Raw genomic sequence first — 23,977 nt, 5'->3', positions numbered from 1 at the left:
GTAACAGTTAGCTTTTGCACAAAACGTTGAATTTTGTGTAAATGACCACACTATCACTAAAATATTTAGCAATGGTAACTGGTTTAAACGAATCAAATACCGAAACAAATGTTACTCGGAACATCATGAACACAACGTGCAAATATTCATTTCCCCAATATACAAAGGGGATTTATTCAACCGTTCAGGGTTTTCTGCAAAGGACAGCTTCAAACGTTTAATATATATCTTACATGTTTACCTAACCAATCTGTTTATTTCTTATTCCATATACAGGGTGTCCGAATACTATGTTAGCAAATCATTTAGTTGTGGATCAAGGAAAAGGAACATCGAAGTTCTACAATGTCTTCTAAAATCCAAGTAAACCAACAAATACATTAGAACACAGCACAAGTCCAACAGTAGCTTAAAGATATTCAGGAATATTATTAATAAATCTGTTAACATTACTTCCCGACAATCTTTATTTTAAGTTTTGGCAATAGAAACATGTTTTCTACTAGTTGCAAACAGTTTGAAATAATCGAATCATGAATGATGAGACAGGAATATCTTGACGTAATCATCACAGTAGGAACGCTTATTTAAGACCTTTAAATATAACATAAATCATATAAGTAATGGTAAATTAAACATGCTTTTGCTATACATTTAGCAAGAAATGATCAAGAAATCACATGTATTTTGCTGATGTTTACCTCGCACGTCATTCCTTATTTTTAATAAACCTGGTAGGTTGGTAACCTGGCTCTACACATAGTAACTTGTATATGCTGTTGGGAGGCAAACCACGTGGCCGTGGGTTATTGATATAGAACTTCTATGTGCTCCCAAAGCACACGTGTTTCTGATGCTTGTGGAAGGAAAACAAGGCCATACGGACCCTCATGACTACGCGTACAACACCAGTAATGCCCTATGTATTTGACTGCTTCCCTTTGTGTTGGTGTTTCTCAAGCTTATTTATATTCTCCCGCCAGCAATAAGATAATAACTACCCGACACCACACGTAACTGTACGAATATACTGAATGCATATACACAACTACAGGGTCAATATTCTCCCATCTTTAAATATATCTCTAAATTAATCATTCACTAAATCTACCTGTCTTCTTAACAATATCAGCCGCTATCTAATATTTGGCTCACATATTCTTCCCATTTATATTTTACTCCACTATTCGTGTATTTCATAAGTAGGAAGAATGAAATCACTGGAACAAATGCTTATTTAATTATTCAATCACAAATTGTTGAAACAGACACTACACGTAACGGATTACTGAACACAATATGTTGATCAAATTACATTAGAAAAATGCTGCACCTTAAAAACTCACACATATATAATGGCGAGTTTTAAGCATACGCAGAATTGTACTATAAAATTTTATCAGATCTTATGGAATATGGTACCAGGATTACGATTGTTTGTTTCAATTATCGCAAAAAGCTATACAAGGAATAACTATGCGCAATCAGTCACATTTTAAACACTAATAGATTAAACGGAATGCAACAAGTTAACAGCATCCACCGCCAACTCTTCGGTTACTGTTGCCTACTCGAATAGTTGGATTTCACTGTTATCCTTATAGTGCGTGGCCCCAGAATGAGGAGTATATCTGGATGAAACATTTGTTTATGAACATGTCATAAGCAGAATTATATATTCATCACATAAGTGTACACAGCTGCCACGTTATAAAAACGCGTTCCATAATAGTGTACCTTTCACATGACTTAAACAGACTACAATACTGTATGCCGTACATATAATTCAATATTAGGTCCAGGAGCTGACACTAAAAGTGGAATATCGTATTTTAATTATACGCTCCAAGATAAGCCACCATAAGTGCGAAACCTCTTAATAAAGAACAACTATTATAAACATCATGTACCAACATAATAAGAAAACAATGTCACATATCGATTACACACACGTAGAAAACAGGTTACACGACAAAACTACATCATCGTATCTTAATTACATACATCCGGATCAGATGCCGTAAGTACAATATATACCGATCATCCACATGTCAGGATTAGAAAACATAAATTTATGCCTGGATTTTAACAAGAGGTATACAAAGAACAACAGATTAATCGGTCTTGACAGCATTAGCTATGATCAAAATTTAAAAGTTTAATAATGTATTTGGGTAAAATATCTCACACATCCCAAGTATTACTGTATGATGTTTCAACAAAATTAGGCTTAGTATACATGAACCAATACGTTTAATCATCATAGGCAATCAAACCTTTAAACCATACACTGAAGATATATAATACATATTATAGATAACAATTGTGGTACCAAATACATGGTATTAAAACACAGACATATGTAGAACAATTAGAACACACAAAAACATATTTCGATAATGCATATTAAAAAATTATATGACATATACGTTTCTCGGACAAACACTATTACAGGTAGATAACACTCAACAAACATAATATTTTTTTGCTACGTTATACGTTAAACAGAAGTATGATTAGATCACACGCTGAGTCTTACAATTTGTAATCTACAATATAACCAGCACAGGAATACCAAACTAAAATAATGTAGTTGGCTCATTAATACACGACAGAGAACGGTGGATATTGTAACACACTCTAGGGTTAAATGCTTCAATATTGTACATAATACATGCAAAACGATTAACAGTATATTTATATCATGTTTTGAGGAACATTCGTGTTACACAGAACATTAATGTTTAACAAGACGTTGGAGATTAAATACCCCAAGCTATACTACAAGTGGCACATAACAATAGAGCTAATACTATAGTTAGATCTTGTTTTGAGAATTGTAGGCGAAACATAGAACAGTACTATTTAACTGCTATCAACTATATTCATATCCAAGGGTGATATTTTTTCAAGCCACATTATACGTAGCACAGATAATAGTAAAGCTAGATGATATTTGCGGTTTATGCTCTTTCATACACCATGTAGTGAGATGTAACAAGTTACCGGTAATTATACATTTTATAATTACAGCACATAACACAAACAAGAGTATAGATGGATATGTATGAGACTTTAAGTATTATAAACAATGATGTATACAAATAAATCATTGTAACTGAATAAAGCACCACTGAATAAACAATATACACCAAGATGAGAGAGAAAATCGAACACGATATTTCGGTAATTTCAGAATATTTGCTATTGCTACCGGAAACCAAGTCCCTTTCCGTATAGGGAAAACCAGATACACATGTAAAACAGCCGGATATTCTTTGTTCGTTTTTGAATTTCGCACAAAGCTACTCGAGGGCCATCTGCACTAGCCGTCTCTAATTTAGCAGTGTAAGACTAGAGAGAAGGCAGCTAGTCATCAATACCCACTGCCAACTCTTGGACTACTCTTTTACCAACGAATAGTGGGATTGACCGTCACATTATAACGCCCCCACGGCTGAAAGGGCGAGCATGTTTGGCGCGACAAGGATGCGAACCCGCGACCCTCAGATTACGAGTCGCACGCCATAACACGCTTGGCCATGCCGGGCCTGGATATTCTTTGCAATACCTTTTTAATGTAAAGTGGTTGTAGGTACGTTCAAGAGGATATGGTTATAATTAAACCTGAATATTGATATTTTACGATATCAGAACTATTGAAACTGCAAAAAACATATAAGTGCTTCACTCATTTTAAAACCGGCTTCATAGTGACAACAGCATTTACAAAAGTGCTAAAACAGTATTTTAAAATATATGTATTATGGCATAAACAACAAACTTTGTAACATTTGACCACTTAACCTGCATGGACTAATACAGATGTTTCTGTGTGTGTGATAATACTGTAACACTTGAAAACTGCCGCAGTCATCAAAACATAATAGCTTCTTTACGACTAATGAGTCGTTCGTGAGGAAAATCAATTACTAATCAAATTACAATTTGTTGTTTTTTTTTAATTTCGCACAAAAGGTACTCGAGGGCTATCTGCGCTAGCCGTCCCTAATTTAGCAGTGTAAGACTAGAGGGAAGGCAACTAGTCATCACCACCCACCGCCAACTCTTGAGCTACTCTTTTACCAACGAATAGTGAGATTAACCGTCACATTATAACGCCCGCTGAAAGGGCAAGCATGTTTGGTGCGACCGGGATTACGAGTCGAACGCCTTAACACGCGTGGCCATGCCGGGCCCGTTACAATTTGTACAAGTAATTCCCATCAAGAAGCTTAGACTGGATTTAAGACTGTGGAGTTGATATTTGCATTTTTAATGATCTTAATTTCATCTGTGATTATGTACAATATTAAAAGGTACTAAGATGACTTGTATATTCTTCAATGAGTTGTTATTTCTATGTTACCTTAATATTTAGTATGATACGCTGTCTTGTAAGTCGAGGTTAATATTTTCTGGGCGTGAATGATTGAATGTCTGTTTATATCCAGACAGAACTATGCGTATATAACGTTCCAGCAGCATCCTGCGAATTCATTAATTTCTCTTTTTTTGAAACAACAACAGGTTTATCAGTTGCATATCTTTACAGCATGCTTTTAGAGTCCTAAGCACCAAATACCGAACCCTCAGATATAAAAAAATGTATTTTAGTACTTTTTAGCTCAGACTAGTGTATTTTATCTTAACGAATGACATTCTAATGTTTGATTCAGATAACTTAAGACGCTATATTTCTTCATTACACGATTTGTTGATTGTTTTCAGCGCCACATTTCATTTAAGGTATTCTTTTATACTAAATTTGTACGTTTTTAAAACTTTACTTTTTAAAATATAACAAGCACTGTGTTATTGATGAATGTCATAGGTAGGGATGCCAATTAAGAGAGCAAAAACTGTTTAAAGGACAATGGTAGATAATGTTTTCCTTCCTTCTTTTGTTATTAAGTCCCTAATGATTCATTAGATGCTAACTGCATACCCTGCTTTATGGAAAGTAATAACTAACTAATTTAACTGATTAAGTATTAACTTCTTTAAATACAATGCTAAACACCTACAATAGAGTGGCGATATTTGAAGGTGGTTCTTGCATCCCTTCTCTCGCAAAAATCTTAAAACAAAGTAGCCCAGATTTCAGGTCATCCCGCAAGTAATGTCCGAAAATGTAATGCAGAAAGTGCATCACCATTTCTGTCATTGTAGAAGGCTTTAATGGCTAAAATATGCATTAGGACGTGTATAAAAAATGTTCAGGAAATTAAAGAAACTGACCCAACTCCACTTTTTCAGATCATTAATCAAATAAACCCTTATGAAGACGGATGTGCCTGAGGAGCACATTAAGCATATAATGCTTTATGAGTTTAAAAAAGATAATAGTGCAGCAGAAATTACACGAAATATTCAAGGTGTTTATGGCGCAGATACTCTCAACGACAGAAAATGTCAAAGGTGGTTTCAGAAGTTCAGATCAGGTGATTACAGTTTAAGTGATGTGCCACGTTCAGGTCGTCCTGTTGAGTTTAATGATGACTTGATGCTGGCTGCACTTCATGAAGATTGTGCTGTAACAGTTAAAGAATTAGCACAGAAGCTTAATTCAACCCATTCAACAGTTCACCGTCATCTGCAACAGCTTGAAAAGGTGTCAAAACTTGGAAAATGGGTACCCCATAATTTGACAGAAGCCAACCTTAGAGCAAGAGTGGACATTTGTACTTCTCTGCAGTCTTGTGAACGTAAATCACGTTTTTTGGACAGCTTAGTAACTGGAGATAAAAAATAGATATATTATAAAAATGTTTAGCACCGCAGACAATGGCTCAGTGCAGTTAAACTGACTAAAGCACAGCCCAAAATGGACCTCCACCCCAGGAAAGTCCTGTTAAGCGTTTGACGGGATATTGTTGGTGTGATCCACTTTGAGTTCCTGCCACTAAATGTAACGATTACATCAGACTTCTACTGTCAACAGTTAGAGTGCTTGAATGTTGCACTGAAAGGTAAGAGGCCTGATTTGATCATGAAGGTGTTGAGTTACACCAGGATAATGCAGCAAGGTTCACATCTACAAAAATTGAAGACCTAGACTGAAAAAAAAATCCACATCCTCCTTGTTCTTCAGACCTTGCTCCATTTGATTATTATGTATTCCAAAGTTTGCAGAACTATCTTGATGGAAAAGAGCTTGGAACACATGAAGATGCCAAAACTACCTTCTCTGCATTCTTTTCCTCCAAAGCCCAAGAACTTTATAGAAGTGGTATTCAGAAGCTTGTGAATCGTTAGCAGGAAGTAATAGATAATAATGGAACATACATTATTAATTAAACAACATTAAAAGCGTTTGTAATGCTTTCCTTTTTTTTTTAACCTGAAATCGAACACTACTTTAGGGATGACCTAATACATACCTCGTCGGACCCAGTTATCATTCAAAACTTTAAGGTATTCGAGGTAGGTAATTCTGTGTAATGAACGCTAAAACACGCACAAAACAAATCATATTTATAGTAAGATGCCACTTTAAGTACATAAAAGACTGTGAAAAAATACTGCACATAAAATATTACAGTTGTTATTTTCCTAAGGCAAGAAATATTACATTTTACAAGCATTCTTAACAAAGAAAACCGCTTCAGAAATAAGGACGTTTTATCCAATCTTATGCAATCCAAGTACAAAATATTTAACTGACAGTTTATATGTACTTGATAAATCTAAAACTCGTTTTAAAATGCTGTTCAACTCACAATGATATAATGTTAGTATGAGAAAGGAAACTTTAAAGGAATACTTATAATTACTATATTGTTCAGTTTGAATTTTGTTAAACTAAGAACTATAATTTTTAGACAACTTTGATATGATTCTCACAAATGTATTTGTATTAGTTGTTTACAGAAACATAATTCTTAGCACAGGCCTATACAAAATTACCCTGCTACGACTTCCATTATAAAACAAAAAAAATTTTGTATGCGAACCACAAAAAAGTTACATAGTAAGAAATAACTCTTTCATAAATATTTTATTTAAAAGATGGAGTTAAACCTTAATTCATGTTGGAGCAATTTCATTAACTAATCGTCACGATTTCTCCACATTTATCTTACGTAGCAGCCGATTTTCTTTCTTTCTTCTATCTCCGTTTAGCTTACAACAAAAGATCTTAAGAGCAGACTTACAATATTAATTAAGTACTGTTTGTTTGTTTGTTTTTGAATTTCGCGCAAAGCTACACGAGGACTATCTGCACTAGTCGTCTCTAATTTCGCAGCGTGAGACTAGACGAAAGGCAGCTACTCATCGTCACCAACCGCCAACTCTTGAGCTACTCTTTTACCAACGAATAGTGGGATTGACCGTAACTTTATAACGCCATCCTCGGCTGAAAGTGCGAGCACCCTAACCTCCTAGCCATGCCGGGCCTACTAAGTGTTAAAATGCGCAATGTATCGTTATCAATACCTTTGTAGACATACGTATTGACTGTTTGGTATGTGGAAACAAAAGTTACATTGTTAACCTTGATTTAAACATTATTATTACTCCAAAGACACCAACCGAAAATATCCCCTGGTTATAACGCATGCTAGTGACCTATTTTCATATCAATTTGCGCGAATTATCCGATCATTGCACCAATACAAATGTGTTACGACTTTAAAGAAGGTGAATGATTGGCAGAAAAAATATTTTAGGTAATATATCCGTTAAAGATAAAGTATGCTTAACGTCACAGGGAGCTAGTAAATATGAAAGTGTGTAGTTACGAATTAAAGCAAGGGGTATATTAAGTTTGTGCTCCCACGAATTAATGCGCACGACAGCAGTATTAGTCGGTTTTTGAGAAGGGTTATGATTCTGAGACCTTATATTCTAATACAGTTGCGAACAAATAAACTAAACAAAACAAGATTTATTATATCTCAAACAAAATGGTCTTTAGGATAGACGAGCAAAATCTAAAGGTTGGCCTCATGCTGTTTTATTTTTAGAAAAATAAAACCTTCAGGGGTGAACAGAATCGAAACAAAGGGCAATTTTTGATAAAATATAATTTTATATGAAGTTGCACTCCGACACTTACTAAACAATCCATTGAAATAATTGACAGCGCCTGGAAACAGTTCACTTTATAAGTCTAAAGGTAACATTTTAAGGTAAGATATAATATGTTAAATGAAAATGTTCAGTGTGTCAACAAAAGCGTGAGAAATTTCACTATTTCTTTACTGTTAACAAATGAATATGTCATAATACACTTTAAAATAGAAACGAAACACTGAGTTTATGAAAACGAAATAAATTAAATTTCTAATACTTATTCACATACATTAGCTTAGTTATTTTCATAAAAATTTGGATATTAGATGGAATTTTATGCTGTTTCAAATATTATTATTTTCCTGTAAAATTTTTATAATGACAAAGGTAACTGTTTTTACGATTTACTCGAAACACGTATGACCTATCATCTGCGTGTATAGAAGATAAAATCTGAGATCGTTAATTTATTAAGCTAGTTCCGTCTCTTATATTTACGAATATGAATGGAAACAACACCATGCTACATAGGTATAAGGTATTGTATTGAACATACATTGTTCAATACAATTGAAAAATAAAAAGTATTAAAATGAAACAACAGAAACAAAATTACAATTAAACTTTGGTTCACGAAAAAAACAAAAGACGAGACTTCAAAACATTTTTGAAAAACCATACCAGGAAAACAGTTTAACATGGACACAAATGGTTTGTAGCAGGCGCAAAAATGACGTTTTAAGTTGTATTTTTTTAATTGTATACCATACAGTCATCACAGTTCAACACATGCTGCAGGATCTACTACAACTGTCCAGTCTCTACAAAATCTCCAACTGAGTGTTCTAACACTTTATAACAATTACTTTTGTGGAGGAGTTTTGGGTATTTCGACGCATTCCATTCTCACCCCTTACTCGTGCAAATCGTGTCTCTTATGCAGTCTTATTAAAAGATACAAACAAAACTTCTAATGTAAAGAGAACGTATTTATGTGAGACGGGAATCAACTGATCGAGCCTCCCTCTCAATACAATGTTTCATCTGTTACTTGTGTAGAGCGATTCCTATGTTCATTAAATCGCCTTACGTGTAGATGGATCTCGTTGACAACATCGTCTGGATTTCTTCTGCATCCGTGTAAGGGATTCGAGCATGGCTCACCACAACACACATTTTGCTTTCTCCTTCATGGCCCGGCATGATCACGTGGCTTATATACTTGACTCGTAATCTGAAGGTCGCGGGTTAGAATCCCGTCACACCAAACATACTCGTCATTTCAGCCGTGGGGGCGGTATAATGTCACAACCAATCCCACTATTCGTTGGTAAAACAGTTGGCGATGGATGGTGATTACTGGCTGCCTTCCCTCTAGTCATACACTACTAAATTAGGGACGGTTAGCGTAGATAACCCTCGTGTTGCTTTGTGCGAAATGTAAAAACAAATAAACTTTTTCCTTCATATTCGCTATTTTAATTCAGAACGAAATATTGCATTTCTTGGAGACCTAACGCTTGTTAGTTTTTATTTTATTTTACTGAATCTGTGAAGTAAACACTAATCATTATTTTTGCATGTTTAACAAACCGAGTATCTCTATGTTAAAAGTTTTAATGATATGAATTTTCAAAAGTGTTTCCAAAAACATTCTTGTACATCGCGTACTCTGTCACCCCTGTTACACATAAGTTTTACCTTTATCTACTACACTGGTTAACAAACTTTGAAATATTTAAATCAACCATGATTTGTGAATAAAATAATAACAGATCGTTGCGGTTAATTGGATGTTGTTTTAATTCTTTACTTAATTATACAAGTTGTTTATTTTTTTATTGTTTTTCCGATAATAACCACCAAATCTGCATCTTTGTCCAAAATATGGGAAATGGACATCAGTTGTCATCCAAATCACTGTTACTTTTGCGTATTTCCTTGGCCGTTATATGTTTTATCATACCAATTTGGTATATTGTAGATATACAGCTGCGTTAAGAGCAACAAATTATCTTACAAAGATAAAGAAAAAAAATGGTTTTGTTTGTTTGTTTTGAATTTCGCGCATAGCTACACCAGAGCTATCTACCCTAGCCGTCCCTCATTTAGCAGTGTAAGACTAGAGGTAAGGCAGCTAGTCATCAACATCCACCGCCAACTCTTGGGCTACTCTTTTATCAACGAATAGTGGGACTGACCGTCACATTATAGCGCCCCACGACTTAAATGGCGAGCATGTTTGGTGTGACGAGGATATTCGAACCCGCGACCCTCGGATTACAAGTCGAGTGCCTTAACCACTTGGCCATGCCGGGCCGAAAAAAGTCATAAGGTTACAGATCGTAATTACACGTGGGATGGGTGAGGAATGTCCTTTCGAATTTTTCAATTTCACCTGGTTACACAACAAGCAGTATGGAACCTGGCATCATTATATATATTGCATAAATACATTTCTTAGCAAAAGACGGATATTGTGTTATTAACACAATCTTTATTGTTCTCCATTTCACTCGTATCGAAAGCATAGGAAAAAAAACTGTTTCTTTCTTAGCATACACTTGTGTATTTATATTATAAAAATCAATTAATATTATGCAATTTTTCCAAGAGAGAAACAGGGGCGTGTTAAAAACAAACCACCAAAAATCAGACTGTGGGGCATAAAGCGACAAGAGTAATTGTATTATTTTGTCAGCAGATAAATTAGATCCCTTACTTCAAAACGATACAAAGTTCTCTTATTCGTAACTTAAAATGTTTTTTTTCTAAAACCACTGAACGTAGAATTACTCTCACACTTTTTTTCCTACTTTCTCGCAAAATCTACTTCGATACTGTTTGTTGCGTCAGTAAATCTTCGTCATGTCAATACGGTACTGTTAGATGCTCCAGTAATGTTGCATACAGTAATGATGAAACGGGGAAAAATAATTCATTACACTGCACAACAAAGTTTTTGCTTCTTGAACACTCTTAGGTGTTCCTTATAGATTTTTGGATGCTGATCACGAAAATCACATCCAAATTTGCCCATCACGTACTGTTTCATCGAAATCTTCAGTTTTGCTACAATGGAAAAACGATATCAAGGCAACTGGAATCCGTCAATGCTTGTTGACTGTTGTTGGACACTGCAACGTGATGCACTGGACATTGAATATAAACGAAAATCAGAGGCAAAACACTTTTAATTATGTTAAACTTAATAGCGTATTAGAAACATAAACGCAATTAAATACGTTATTGCCGGTAAACAGTTAACTGTCTATTTCTCAGAGTTCCTCAAGATGAAGCAAAACCAAAACTGTATTTGTGCATACCCACCAGGTACCTGTCACAATCAGCAAAAACTTTTCAGGAAGCAAAACTTTTCAAACAAATTGTTGTGCAGTGTTATCTAACAACCAGAATCAATTTTTAATGTATTCCGCAAGTTTCATTATTTCATGTGTGATTACATCCAGAAGCGCTTAAATAGTTTCCGACAGATTAGATATCTGGTAAGCATTTTCTATTAAAACACAATTTATTTAAAAAAAATCGAATACTTGCGTTAACAAACTATACATACGGACCATGAGACAAATAGCAATCTGTAGGAATTCCTGTGTCGTGATGTGGGTGAATAAGTAAAAAAATAGAGAGATCAAGAGATTGATCGGCTGGCAAACTAAAAGATGGAGGACAGTTAGCTGTATCTATTCAGAAGATGCAACTTGGAACCTCTGCGTGTAGAAGGCAGACATTAATATGTATATATACCAACAAAATCTCAAAAACGACGACATAGCTGCACGAAAAATGTAGGAAGATTCAACCAACAACCCCGTTAGTGACCAAAGCTTGTCTTAGATGCCTCAATAACAGTGATGAACACGAAACCCAAACCGCTAGCCTCATTTTCCAGTGACAGTGGAATCTACGTAATACATTGCAGATTTAAAGGCTGGAGAACTGGGACGACTGAATGGCAATGAGGCCCTCACTGCTTCCATTTCCCACACCAACGTGTATGAATTGCAAAATGCGATCATAAACCGGGAGATAAATGTGATGGTTTTGCATTTCTGCTGGTATGAGCAAAAATTGTTGAAAGAGAACTCCTTCCCCTATAGAAAAACGATCGTGTTTTTTTTTTAGGCGACAAGAACGGTGTCCCACATTAAACATGCATGTGACTAGACCGGCAGAGAGGAGAAAGAAAGGATGAGAAAAGGGACAAACAGAATCGTTTAGGAAAACAAAACAAAACTGAAAACACATATTTACACAGATATATACACGATATACACGGATTTGCGGAACGCGCCAACATTTTTGCTGTCTCATCGTCTGTAAGCTACTGAATATAAATATATACGAAAAATAAACCCAGAAAAATATATCCTTCTCCTGTAACGTCTATATCAATGTATGCTTATCTACGATACTATATACGTGCTTACTGCTTATATCTCCTGTTCGTATTTAGGATTCCGTGTTTAGTTTCCTTGACGACGAAACGTAGAAATAAATTATTACGTTTTTTAAAATTCTAAATAAGTTAAGATTTGTGCGTTACATTTGTACATACACGAAACGTAAGTCAATATAATTCAAACCATAATATATATATAAATATTTGCATACGTGTTTTTAAGCTCTAATATTCCACTAATTCATATATTTATCAGCTCCCCTCTCTATTATTGAAAATAAAGCTATTTTATTATCTCTTGACTGTTTACTGTGTGATTCATAAGTAAATTGTATCATCTCATTGTTGGCACTTTTTGAAAAATTATATACTATATTATATCTTTTGATTGTAGGATTCAAAACAGATACAAACATTTTGTTGAAAATACAGCAGAATGAAACTGACACGGAAAAATAAATGAAATTATAGCGATCTTGTTTCTGTATTGTCTTTTTGTGACCATTTGGAATTCTTTATTACCAATATGTATAGAAATATACGTGTATTATTTTTGTCTCTTCCAGTACAGGTCTACTCACTACAAATATACATACGCGTACTTCGTGTCTCAGTATCAGATTCGTTAACAAAGAGTACAAAGTATTTAGAGAATATGCGTTTGACGTAATTATTAGATCATTACTTAGATGTAATTAGTGAAAATAACGTTAAAATAGATAAAAAATATAATAAATAAAAATACTAGGTTAATCATAGGCCAATCAACTTTAAAACACAGTTCACACACACTTAAAAGTTAGAAAAATAAGTACACCAACAAACTTAAAACATATTTCATTATAGATAATTTAAAGTTAAAAAAATAAAAAATGTTAACCAATTTAACCACACGTTTTACGTTACCGACAAATGTAATCAGATTCAACTTGTATTACCGAAACGTTAAAGACAGAAAAGCAAATATTTCAAACATATTAAACATTCACTGCACCTTGTGCTTAAAATATAATTACAGTTACTTCAATCACAGTATATCCTATATTAGATTTCAAAAATTCACAAAGGATACAAAAGGTAATGGTAGTGTTACCGAGTGCCATTTTTAGGTTACAGTACAGAGTAAACAGTAACAGCATTTCCTTAAAAAAGTGCTAAAAAGTATTAGGTTACTAGAATGAATATAAAAGGTTTGTATTGTAATCTAATTAATTGGATGTTAAACACGTGTTTCAGATAACGGTACAGATACTAAAAATATTTACGCTTCTGGCCCATAGCTTATAACAACATTATTCACTGTATATGCCAATTCTTACATTTTATAATGTAACATTAGGTTTCATTTTTTCTATTAATCTATACAAGTGTTTTGAGTCTCAAAATAGAGAAAAAAAATTGACAACTTTATAATTCCATTTCACTATTCAGAAAACACTTTTGGTTTAACAATGCAATATATTTTATGGTTGACTGATTTCAACAATGCAAGTGGCTAATCGTACATATTAATTCAATTTTCTAACCGTCTAATATTTCAGCACAGAAAGCGTTTGAATAAAATAATCCTGTTTCATTCACGGTTCGGGACATCAAAGTAGCAAAGTCCTGTAAATGATGCATCTCATTTCATTGCAATAACACTATGAAATGAACCCGTGAATGAAACACTCATTCAAAATAAGTACAATGAAGTTTTCAAGAATTTTTAACTGCGTAATACCTGTTTCAATACAACTTCGTTTCACAAGCTTTGCACATCACGAGGTGGGAATGAAGTGCTTATATTTTAAATTATAACGACATTTGCGCATATATTTGATTACCATGTACAGAAATGGGTTTTCTGTATGCGTCCTTTCCCAAAATTTTCCTCTCTTTTAATTGCAGCCATAATTAATAATCACATCCATTTAAAGTTTCCACCGTCTTTGAATACTCTTATTTTTTCTCTCCGTCACTTTAGTTTAAATACTAGAAACTCGTGTTTCTTCAATACTCATTGGGCCAAGTCGGTTGGACAGTGGTTATCTTCCATTGTGTTTCTTCTAACAGCATTTGAAGACTAATCACAGCTATATCGATCCGTCTAAGTTTCCTATGAACATGCATCCCCAGAGGAAGGAATGAGGACACTCTTCAGCTAGTCATTAAATTGCTTCAGTGCATATAAATAAGAACTAATCGCAGATCTGCTGGAGTTACAATTAAAGAGGATATATATTAACAAAAGAAGTGATATTTTAAATATTTTGAATACAAATATGAACACATACATATGTGTTGTTTTAGTGGAAGGTAGAATAAATATTTATGTTAATTTTTTTAGTCTTAAAGTTTCTTGTCCCAAAGTACCTCAAAATGTATTTTGGCGTGTAGTTCTGAATGTTTACTACTGTTAGCAGTGACTTACTAAATTACCCAAGACAAAATTTACAATACAATACTACTACTACTACTAAACTAATTAGTGTTTACCTGGAGATATAGGGGGCGTCTTAGACAAATCTAGAGTGACAGGAGTCGGCCAAGGTAGACGAGGTCCAAATTTACTGGCCCATAGCAGCGGCATAAATGGGTGTACGTTGACACCATCCATTACTGACCAACGCACAGCCTAACTCCTCACTGGGGCGCCAAGTTGCATGCTATGGAGATCAGGGCCGTAGTGCTTTCATGAAAATGTAAAAGGTCACTGAGCAGACGTCGATGGCGATGTATCTCCTCGTGATTACTGGTTGACCGCTGTAAGACCTGGTCGTGCTAGCCTAGCAGAGTGGTTGCCTGCCTCCTGAATATGAAATGATGGAAATGAAGAGAGCGAACGGTGGTAGTGAATATGAACTGTCAGAGCGACTCCTTCGGCCGCTGTTGAGCTTTCTATTTTTCCTTCGACAGCAGCTAACTAGCACAAAGTCAGTGAAAGAGCTAGTTAAGCCTTGTACACTTGACAATCTTAGGCGTCAGCTAATGCCGTTGACGGCTTCGCGAGAAGTGCTGGACATTAACAGCATCCGCCGAACTGGACGACAGCGACAATCTTAACGGAAGAGTCCTGAAACTAAACAGTCTGAGAACCACAAGTTTTTGTTGTTTTTCAGACACGAAAACGTTGCTTCATTGTTGTTGTTTTTTAAACATGAAAATGTTGCCTTATTGTTATTGTTATTTTAACATGAAAACGTTGCTTCAGTCGCGTTTCATTCTTGATTATTTTGAGATCCTTCAAAAGTTCAGGTTAGAAAGCCGATTTTTTGAAGATACAGATGCCTAGCCGTGTGATATTTGTAATTAGTATTTAGGAACTTTAAATATAAGGCAGTTGAAAGTGAGGTAGTAATGGTCATCAGACACCTACTATGGCGTTACGCTGGAGAACTGACCGTTATGCTGCTTGCCGACATATCTTCATGTTGTACGAAGCCACGCGCGTCAGACAAGCATCCCTGCACACACCTAATCATCTATCTACGCGAACAGCATGCAAAGCAGAGTTCCCAGTGTCTGGCGCTCAGGGTGATGTTACTGGTTTTGATGCGCGCGTCGGGGAGCATTTGTACTTGCTAGCATTGATGCCGGTTCCCCTCCCTGTAAAACGAGTTTTACTGCATAGCTTTCGTAGCATACCATATAAAAATATGTGCAAGGGGTATGAATCGCGGGGAGAGGAGTCGTTTACAAAGCATGGGTGGCCTCACCTCTCTATGATTCAAGAACCTCTAATGCCCGCCTTCTTCTTCTGTATTTACGATTCTTTCTTTTGAATAACTGCCTTAAGATGCAATGTAGTTCTCAATCTGTCAAGCCACAATCTCTGAATACGGCCTAGCTAATGAACCATGTATACATTTCTGTATCGCCGAACTTTTCTTATTTTGTTAGGTATTCGTGAACGCAATAAAGAAAATCAAGAATGACGTTTTCGCACTACATGGCCTCGTAAATGTAAATATTAACAGTTAACATTACGACTAGGTTCGTCTATCAGTAATTATATTTTATTGAGAGCCGCTTTGTGTGTGGGGCAAATAAGACAGTGAAGAATATGAAACAAGTAAGGTAAAATAATGAATATAAATTTCAGAGGCCACACTCATTCCATTAAAAACAATGAAGAGAGAGACATCAAAGTACAGAATGAGTGTGAAAATAGTCATAGGTTTTCGCTTTCACGTATTTCTTGCAATTTGTTCCGGATAACAGCGCAAAGCTATAAAAAGGACTACTTTTGCTAGCCATCCTTAATTGTGAACTGATACACAAGAAAGAAAATAGGTAGTCAATAGTTCTCACCGCATAATTTTGGGATACTCCAACTTAATAGCGGTATTATAATGTCACTCTCAGAACACACACAAACAGCTACAATGTGTTACAAAAGCGCGAACCGCGGACATTCAAATTCACAGACTGTCACACTAACCACAACTACACAGCCAATCGACGTTGCAAATTATACCGCAGTTTTAAGTTTAACGAAGTTCTGAAAATGAAAAAGAAAGAAGTTATTGTATATGTTAATGTACTTTACTTCCTGAAGACTGGCTAGCTAGAACACTTAGCGCATAAAGTAAATATGCCATCTAATATAACGGTTAAAACAACGATATTTATCTAAATCATAATCCTTTGTAGGCTTATTTCATACTATAAAGTAACATATTTTGATAACACCAGCATGCAACACATAAAATAGCAATAAATGCAGTCAATAGAGAAATAGATGTTAAAAGATTTTACTACACACATCCACACACCTATATATAAATATTAAATTTTCTTATGAATTCATTGTTGATTATGTTACTCTAACTCCCTTTGTATAATGAATTCATTATTGATTACATTACTCTAGCTGCCTTTGTATTATGAATTCATTGTTGACCACGTTACTCTAACTCTCTTTGTATTATGAATTCATTGTTGACCACGTTACTCTAACTCCCTTTGTATTATGAATTCATTGTTGACTACATTACTCAAGCTGCCTTTGTATAATGAATTCATTGTTGATTACATTACTCTAGCTGCCTTTGTATTATGAATTCATTGTTGACTACGTTACTCTAACTCTCTTTGTATTATGAATTCATTGTTGACCACGTTACTCTAACTCACTTTGTATTATTAATTCATTGTTGACCACGTTACTCTAACTCCCTTTGTATTATGAATTCATTGTTGACTACATTACTCAAGCTGCCTTTGTATAATGAATTCATTGTTGAGTATGTTACTCTAACTCTTTTTTTTATTATGAATTCATTGTTGACTAAGTTACTCTAACTCTCTTTGTATTATGAATTCATTGTTGACCACGTTACTCTAACTCACTTTGTATTATGAATTCATTGTTGACCACGTTACTCTAACTGTCTTTGTCTTAAATCTTTATTTACTTCTTTTGTCACAACTTTGTCGAGATGGAATGGCTGTGAGAAATGTCTTTAAATAAATAAGTTGTTAAATCATTTTAATTTCCAATTTTTCACATTAATGTCGAAACAAAATATCCCTGGAATGTTAAGAAATATCTGTTTGAAGCCAACATTTATAGACTTCGTTTATTTTAACTTTATAATTAAATTAACTACACAAGGTTACTGTCATAGCAACAGTTACGATATATTTAGCAGTATTACGCCATGTTGTTTTTTAGCATAAGGATACACAATAGACTATCTGTGCTCTGTCCGCTATAATTGATCGAATCTCTGATTTTAGGGATGAAAATCCAAAACTTGCCGCTGACCCATTTAATTAATATTTAATGATAAGTAACCTTTGTAGCCTCGAGTAAGTTCATTTAAGTAAATCTACATTCGACGTGATTATGTAAGTAAAATTCACAGACAGCACCAAAGGTTACCATAGTTAACCGCAATGAAGTAAAGAACGGAATAATTTAAAAGTAATGTGGAACTAATCTAATCTGATTTCAGTGCGTATAAAATTACAAGGAAAATTACGCTGTAGAAGTAAATCTTGATTGCATTCTTTTTGTAAACCAGCAGGAAAATATTACATCAATATCTAAACTGGCAATACTATAATGTACAGTAACTATAAGCAAAAACTTCCTGCATTCTTCTTGTTAGCCAGAAGGAAAATGTTACATCGATTTCTTAATTTGTAACACTGTGATGTTTAGTCCCAAACGCACACAGCTCCTGTATTCTGTTAGCTATTCTACAGGTAAATGTTGCGAAGTTTGTCTATTTCATTATGAAACCGTAAATATTATTTTAAAAACTCGTAGATTTTGCTTGCTATATATCAGATGCTTCACATTTATTATTAAAACTATATGTACAGCCGAACGTCTCCTAAAATCTGCTCGTTAATCATCATAAAATGTTGCAAAGCTTACGAATTAATTACCAAAAGCGTATCTCAAAAGACTTCTATATCTGTTTACTGTACATAAGAATATGTTAAAGAGTTTATCTTTTGTCTTAAGTTGTCTTTCAAATAAATTAGATACATACAAATTAATAAAACAATCAGGTAGCAGAACTTTATCGACAAGAGATAAAAATAAAATTATTCCCAAACTTATGAGAATAACGTAATAAGATACTAAGTTAATCTATACTACGTAATGATAAATACAATTGTTATGTAACATTATCAACTTTAATATGGAGTAATATTTATTTTGTAAAAGGTTTGCTTCAACGCAAAACCACCCGACCTATTTGCTCTGTGACAACTACAGGGACTGAGCCCCGAATTCTACCACTGTAAGCCATCACATGTATCACAGAAACAGAGCGACACCCCCGTAAAGTACTTAAAAAACTAAATAATAATGATGTTTACCTACAGTTTTGATAGCTTCGGATGAGTTTAAAAAAAGATATCTTGTGCATATACGGAAAATACATTATTCTGTCACTTTAACACTTAATAAATTTTCACAGAGAGAGAGGTTATCACAGAGAACATAAAACTAGACAAGCAACTTAAAGTTTTGAACGTTTAGAATAATAAACATAATTATTTATATTACGTTTTAGTTTGAAACTTTAATGGTCATATGCTAGTTGAAAGCAAACTACCAAACAGTGTAATAAAACGCTTTGTTTGCACGTCACCAATTTTAACCAAAGTACTTACAACAAAGTCGTGAAGCTTATACTGAATATTTCCTGTCTTTCGGTTAATAACAGTTATCACAGTGAATTTAAATCTATTTGATTTCAGGTTTTCTTCAGTCTAGCTTCTCTCGATATCGTGCTTACGCCAAGTTACTCGTCTTGAGTAATTTCAGCTCGACATCACAGGTTAGTTTATTTTCTATCCTACACAGCTGAAAAAAACAACAACAACAAATAATAAAAAATAAACATTGTCACAACTAAGAAAACGTCTCGAAAACCTAATAATAAATGTTTCATAAGCAAAACCAAGCGAAAATCATGTCTTTCAATGTTTTTATAACGACGGGGCCAGATCTTATCTGTGGACTGATATCTTGAAGTATGGCTCTTTAAAATCATGAGCAGTAGAAATGAGAATTTCAGATTACACACCGGTGGTTGTTGTCCTGTAAACCCAGCTATAACAGCATTATAAAGAAACGTAATTTTACAATGGCCACTAGTTTATGCCGCTATTTTATCACAAGAAAATAATTTCTGATTTCCTTACAGAAAATTAAATTCAAGATATTTGTTCTAAAGCTAGTTAATAATACCTAGTTGAATTCTTACAGTAATAGAGTTACTACAGTTTCACTAAAGAAGTTTCTTCAGTTCACTGTTGTAAAATGCGATGTTCACATACAACAAGGTAAACGTTACTTTATCTCTGTAGTTGTTTTAGGTTAGTGAAATAATACACAACTAGCATTGATAAAGTTTTCATTAAAATGTTACTTCAGACAATTAAAATATGCAAAGTTTGACATTGAATGTTACTTTAAACCAATGGTAGGATAACAAAGAGTAAACACAATGTAATTCTTATTTTGAATGTCACTTTGGAACAATGACATAGCACAGTAAATTTACCGAGAGCTTTACTTCGAATGCTACTTAAAACCAATGGTATAACACACAGTATTCGTGTTTCTGGCAAATTTAATAAAGCTTCCTTCCACAGCCCATAATTTTGAACTACCGACCACAGAAAAGATAGCCAATCAGCAGTATCCTATCACCCACCATCAATGTGAAGGAACTGACTGTCACTCTTATAACACACCTGCAGCTTAAATTGCGGGGAATATGTTACAGTTTCGTACGGATTCGAACCCAGCTTGTAAGTTCCAAAATTCACAGATCTACCAAAGATCCAATCCGAGCAAATAACATAAAATAAACATAACCAAACCAGCAAAAATTTTACTTCGAATATTTTACTTTATTTATATGGTATGCACGTGAGAAATTTCGGAAAAGCTTAAAATCTACTTTCAATCATCGAAACAAAATGTGTGAACATTTTATTTGAAGCGTTACTTTACGCTGGTAGCATGATCCAACAGAAACAGAGTTGAGTGTTTATTTTAAATATTACTTTAGCTAGGTGTTACAATACAACGTAAATATATGTAATGTTTTATTTCAAATGCTACTTTAACTCACTCATGTATACATGTTGTTAACATATAATCTACATTTTAATCAACAGTCATTTCAAACCACTGTTACTGGTTTGTTTTGAATTTCGCGCAAAGCTACACGAGGGCTATCTACGCTAGCCGTCCATAATTTAATAGTGTAAGACTAGACGGAAGGCAGCTAGTCATCACCACCACCGCCAACTCTTGGGCTACTCTTTTACCAACGAATAGTGGAATTAACCGTCACATTATAATGTCTCCACGGTTGAAAGGGCGGGCACGTTTGGTGTGACGGGGATTTGAACCTGCGATCCTCAGATTAGGACTTGAGTGCCTTAACCACCTGGCCATGCCGGGCTATCACTGTAACAATTGAAATATATCATGTATATACATTTATATTCTTACTATGAAACAAACTCAGGACATTTTGACGACGCAGAGATCTTATATTAATGTAGCCTCAATCTAAACGTTGCTTCAATACTTTTGTTTATGAGAAACGTCTCTGTAATTTCCCTCTGAAAATAACATAAGACTTATTAAATCTGAAACTCTAAGATGTTCTTTGGTAACATTAATCGACGCGACTTTTTTACTGTTATAATAACGATAATTACGAGATAATTAGTCACATTTAACTTCGAAGAACAATGGAATTTCATAATAATGCATTATTGTGAAGTAAAGCTACGCTTGGACTCAAGTATGACCTCAGTGGTGTGAGTATGTAGTTACTTATGTGCAATACCAATATGGTTGGTTCAAAAAAGCATCGACTCTAACACCATTGTGATATTATGTCACACACACTTACAGAATAACAAATGAACTAATTCCTTCGCAGAATCATGAATTTTTGTACTTCTACTGATGATCCTGGCGAGTGAGATTGACGGATAACAGGTTACTCTGTATAATGTTACGAGAGTTTTACCATTTAGAAGAATATCCTAACTTTTTGTGGTGCTACTGCTACGCACATTACGCTGCCGAATGAAATTAAAAAATAGTACAGCTAGTTTATTAAATGTATGGAGTGTTTTACATCTATTCAAGTAAATCTATTGTTCTTTAATATTGCCATCAAGGTGTCTAGTGAAACTGACAGATAATAGTGTTTCTTTATAAATTGCAGAACTGTTGTAAAGTATTTCCGAGAAGAATACGACTGATGGATATTACCATATGCGAGTCCTTAACTTATTACTCGATATTAGTTTCTTAAAACTGTGTTTCGTTTACATAAATACATATATGCCATTCCGGGATACACAAACTGAATCTTGTTTTTATCTAGTAACACTTATGAAACCTTTAAATGAAAAACTGTTTATCACGTTCCATAATTAAAGGAACAGTCCCAGTTTAGGTCATCTAATATCATGGTACATTTACATATAAAAATTAGAATGTCAAAAAAAGGCATGAATTTTTATTTAGTGCATATTATTGTTCTTCATTCAAAAGTCACATATCTTTGTTCGTTTCATAATTTATGATCATATATATATATATATATATATAATGTTAAGAATAATATCTAAAAGATTCATTATAGAGTGAATATCTTTACAACGTTTCATTTAGGCTTCTCTCGATTTTTAGTGGGATTTGTTTACAATGTTTTGGACTCCAAGCTGAGTACATCGTCTAAATTCATAAAACTCTTTATCGACGAAGTCAAATACATTGTTTAAAATACAACTGGAAGAAAATCCCCACTGGAATCACTTCAAAGCTTTCCAAGGTCCACAGTTGTTGTTCGGCATATCTACGTCAGATAAACAAAAGATGAACACAGAGAGAGCAATTGGAAAGTGGATGATTAAAACAGAAAAATATGTCAATTTGTTGATTACCAGTGTAAGGACAGGATTTAAAAAAAAATTAAACTGTTTTATTATATTACAAATGGTTAGTTTGTAACATCGAATTGCCCCCCAGTGGCTCAGCCGGTATGTCTGAGGACTTACAACGCTAAAAACCGGGTTTCGATATCCGTGGTGGGCAGAGCACAAATAGCCCATTGTGTAGCTTTGTGCTTAATTCAAAACAATAGTAACATCAAATAATCTATATGTTTTAATTAAAACTATCCTAAAAAGCAATCAACTATATTGGTAAAAAACAATTAAAATGTAATTATAATATATTCAAATTGTCAATTATGTCACAGTAACATACTAATAAACGTTACTAGTTAATTATAAAGCATAACTACATCTTTAATAGCAGCGCCACACTGGATAATACGTCCAGAGATTTGTATGCAGTCTGAAGTTGCGACAAGAATATTAAATGAGTAGCCATTAATGCAATAGTACTTTTCCCACAAAGATTAAAACAATACATTGTTCTTTGCTACGTGGAAAAATTGTAAGTTTCACTCTACTAGTAAAGCATCGCCGAAGAGTCATTTTAGTTCCACACAATATCCGTTAATGAACAAATAACCCTTGCGGAATATAGGGTTAATCTGAGTTAATCATAATCTAATACATATTTTATAAGTTTATCTTCGTATTTTAAAATCATTTTCAAATGCTTTAACAATGGTGAGAAATTATGAGACACTTATTAGAGCCCGACTACATCTAATGAGATACACAAGATAGTCACATTAGAGTGACTTCGTATGAAAGGAAACAAAGAAATTGTTGCTGGAATTGAAGTGAAATATATAATCATATATAGACATACGAAACGAAATGATCTTCAAAATTACCTATCTTTAGAAAAAAATTCCCAGTTCCATGTCAAAACATTAATTAATATGGATACAAAACATATATATTTGGCGACTAAATCATTAATTTACTTCGTAAAGCACTAGAATATCATTTATCGAGATACATGTATTATTTATTACGAAACATATGTAACTTATTTCAAATAAACGGACAGATTCAAATTATCAAACAAACACGAATTATTTTGATAAAATATTTTATAATTATTGTGGG

At 34.0% G+C, this 23,977-nt stretch overlaps 1 protein-coding gene across 28 annotated transcripts in view; it reads right to left on the bottom strand.

Moving 5' to 3' along the window:
* Positions 1–23,977, bottom strand: part of LOC143237485 (uncharacterized) — a 283,125-nt gene that overhangs the window by 45,838 nt on the left and 213,310 nt on the right. For 5 of the 28 annotated variants that reach the window (XM_076476807.1, XM_076476816.1, XM_076476811.1 and 2 more), the window contains one exon: positions 19,562–19,754. The exons of 22 other annotated variants lie outside the window; for them this stretch is intronic. Coding sequence is in view for 1 of the 6 variants with exons in the window: in XM_076476787.1 (XP_076332902.1) it covers positions 14,921–15,041 (121 nt within the window). In the remaining 5 variants the exon portion in view is untranslated. Of the gene's footprint in view, positions 1–14,920; positions 16,347–19,561; positions 19,755–23,977 lie in introns of those variants that run through there. One more of the 28 variants, XM_076476787.1, reaches the window with a different exon arrangement.

The sequence above is a fragment of the Tachypleus tridentatus genome, chromosome 13, assembly GCF_004210375.1.
Source record: "Tachypleus tridentatus isolate NWPU-2018 chromosome 13, ASM421037v1, whole genome shotgun sequence".
NCBI classification, from domain to species: Eukaryota; Metazoa; Arthropoda; class Merostomata; order Xiphosura; family Limulidae; genus Tachypleus; species Tachypleus tridentatus.
Note: the sequence above shows the minus strand (reverse complement) of the source record. Positions and strands in the feature narration are given on the sequence as shown.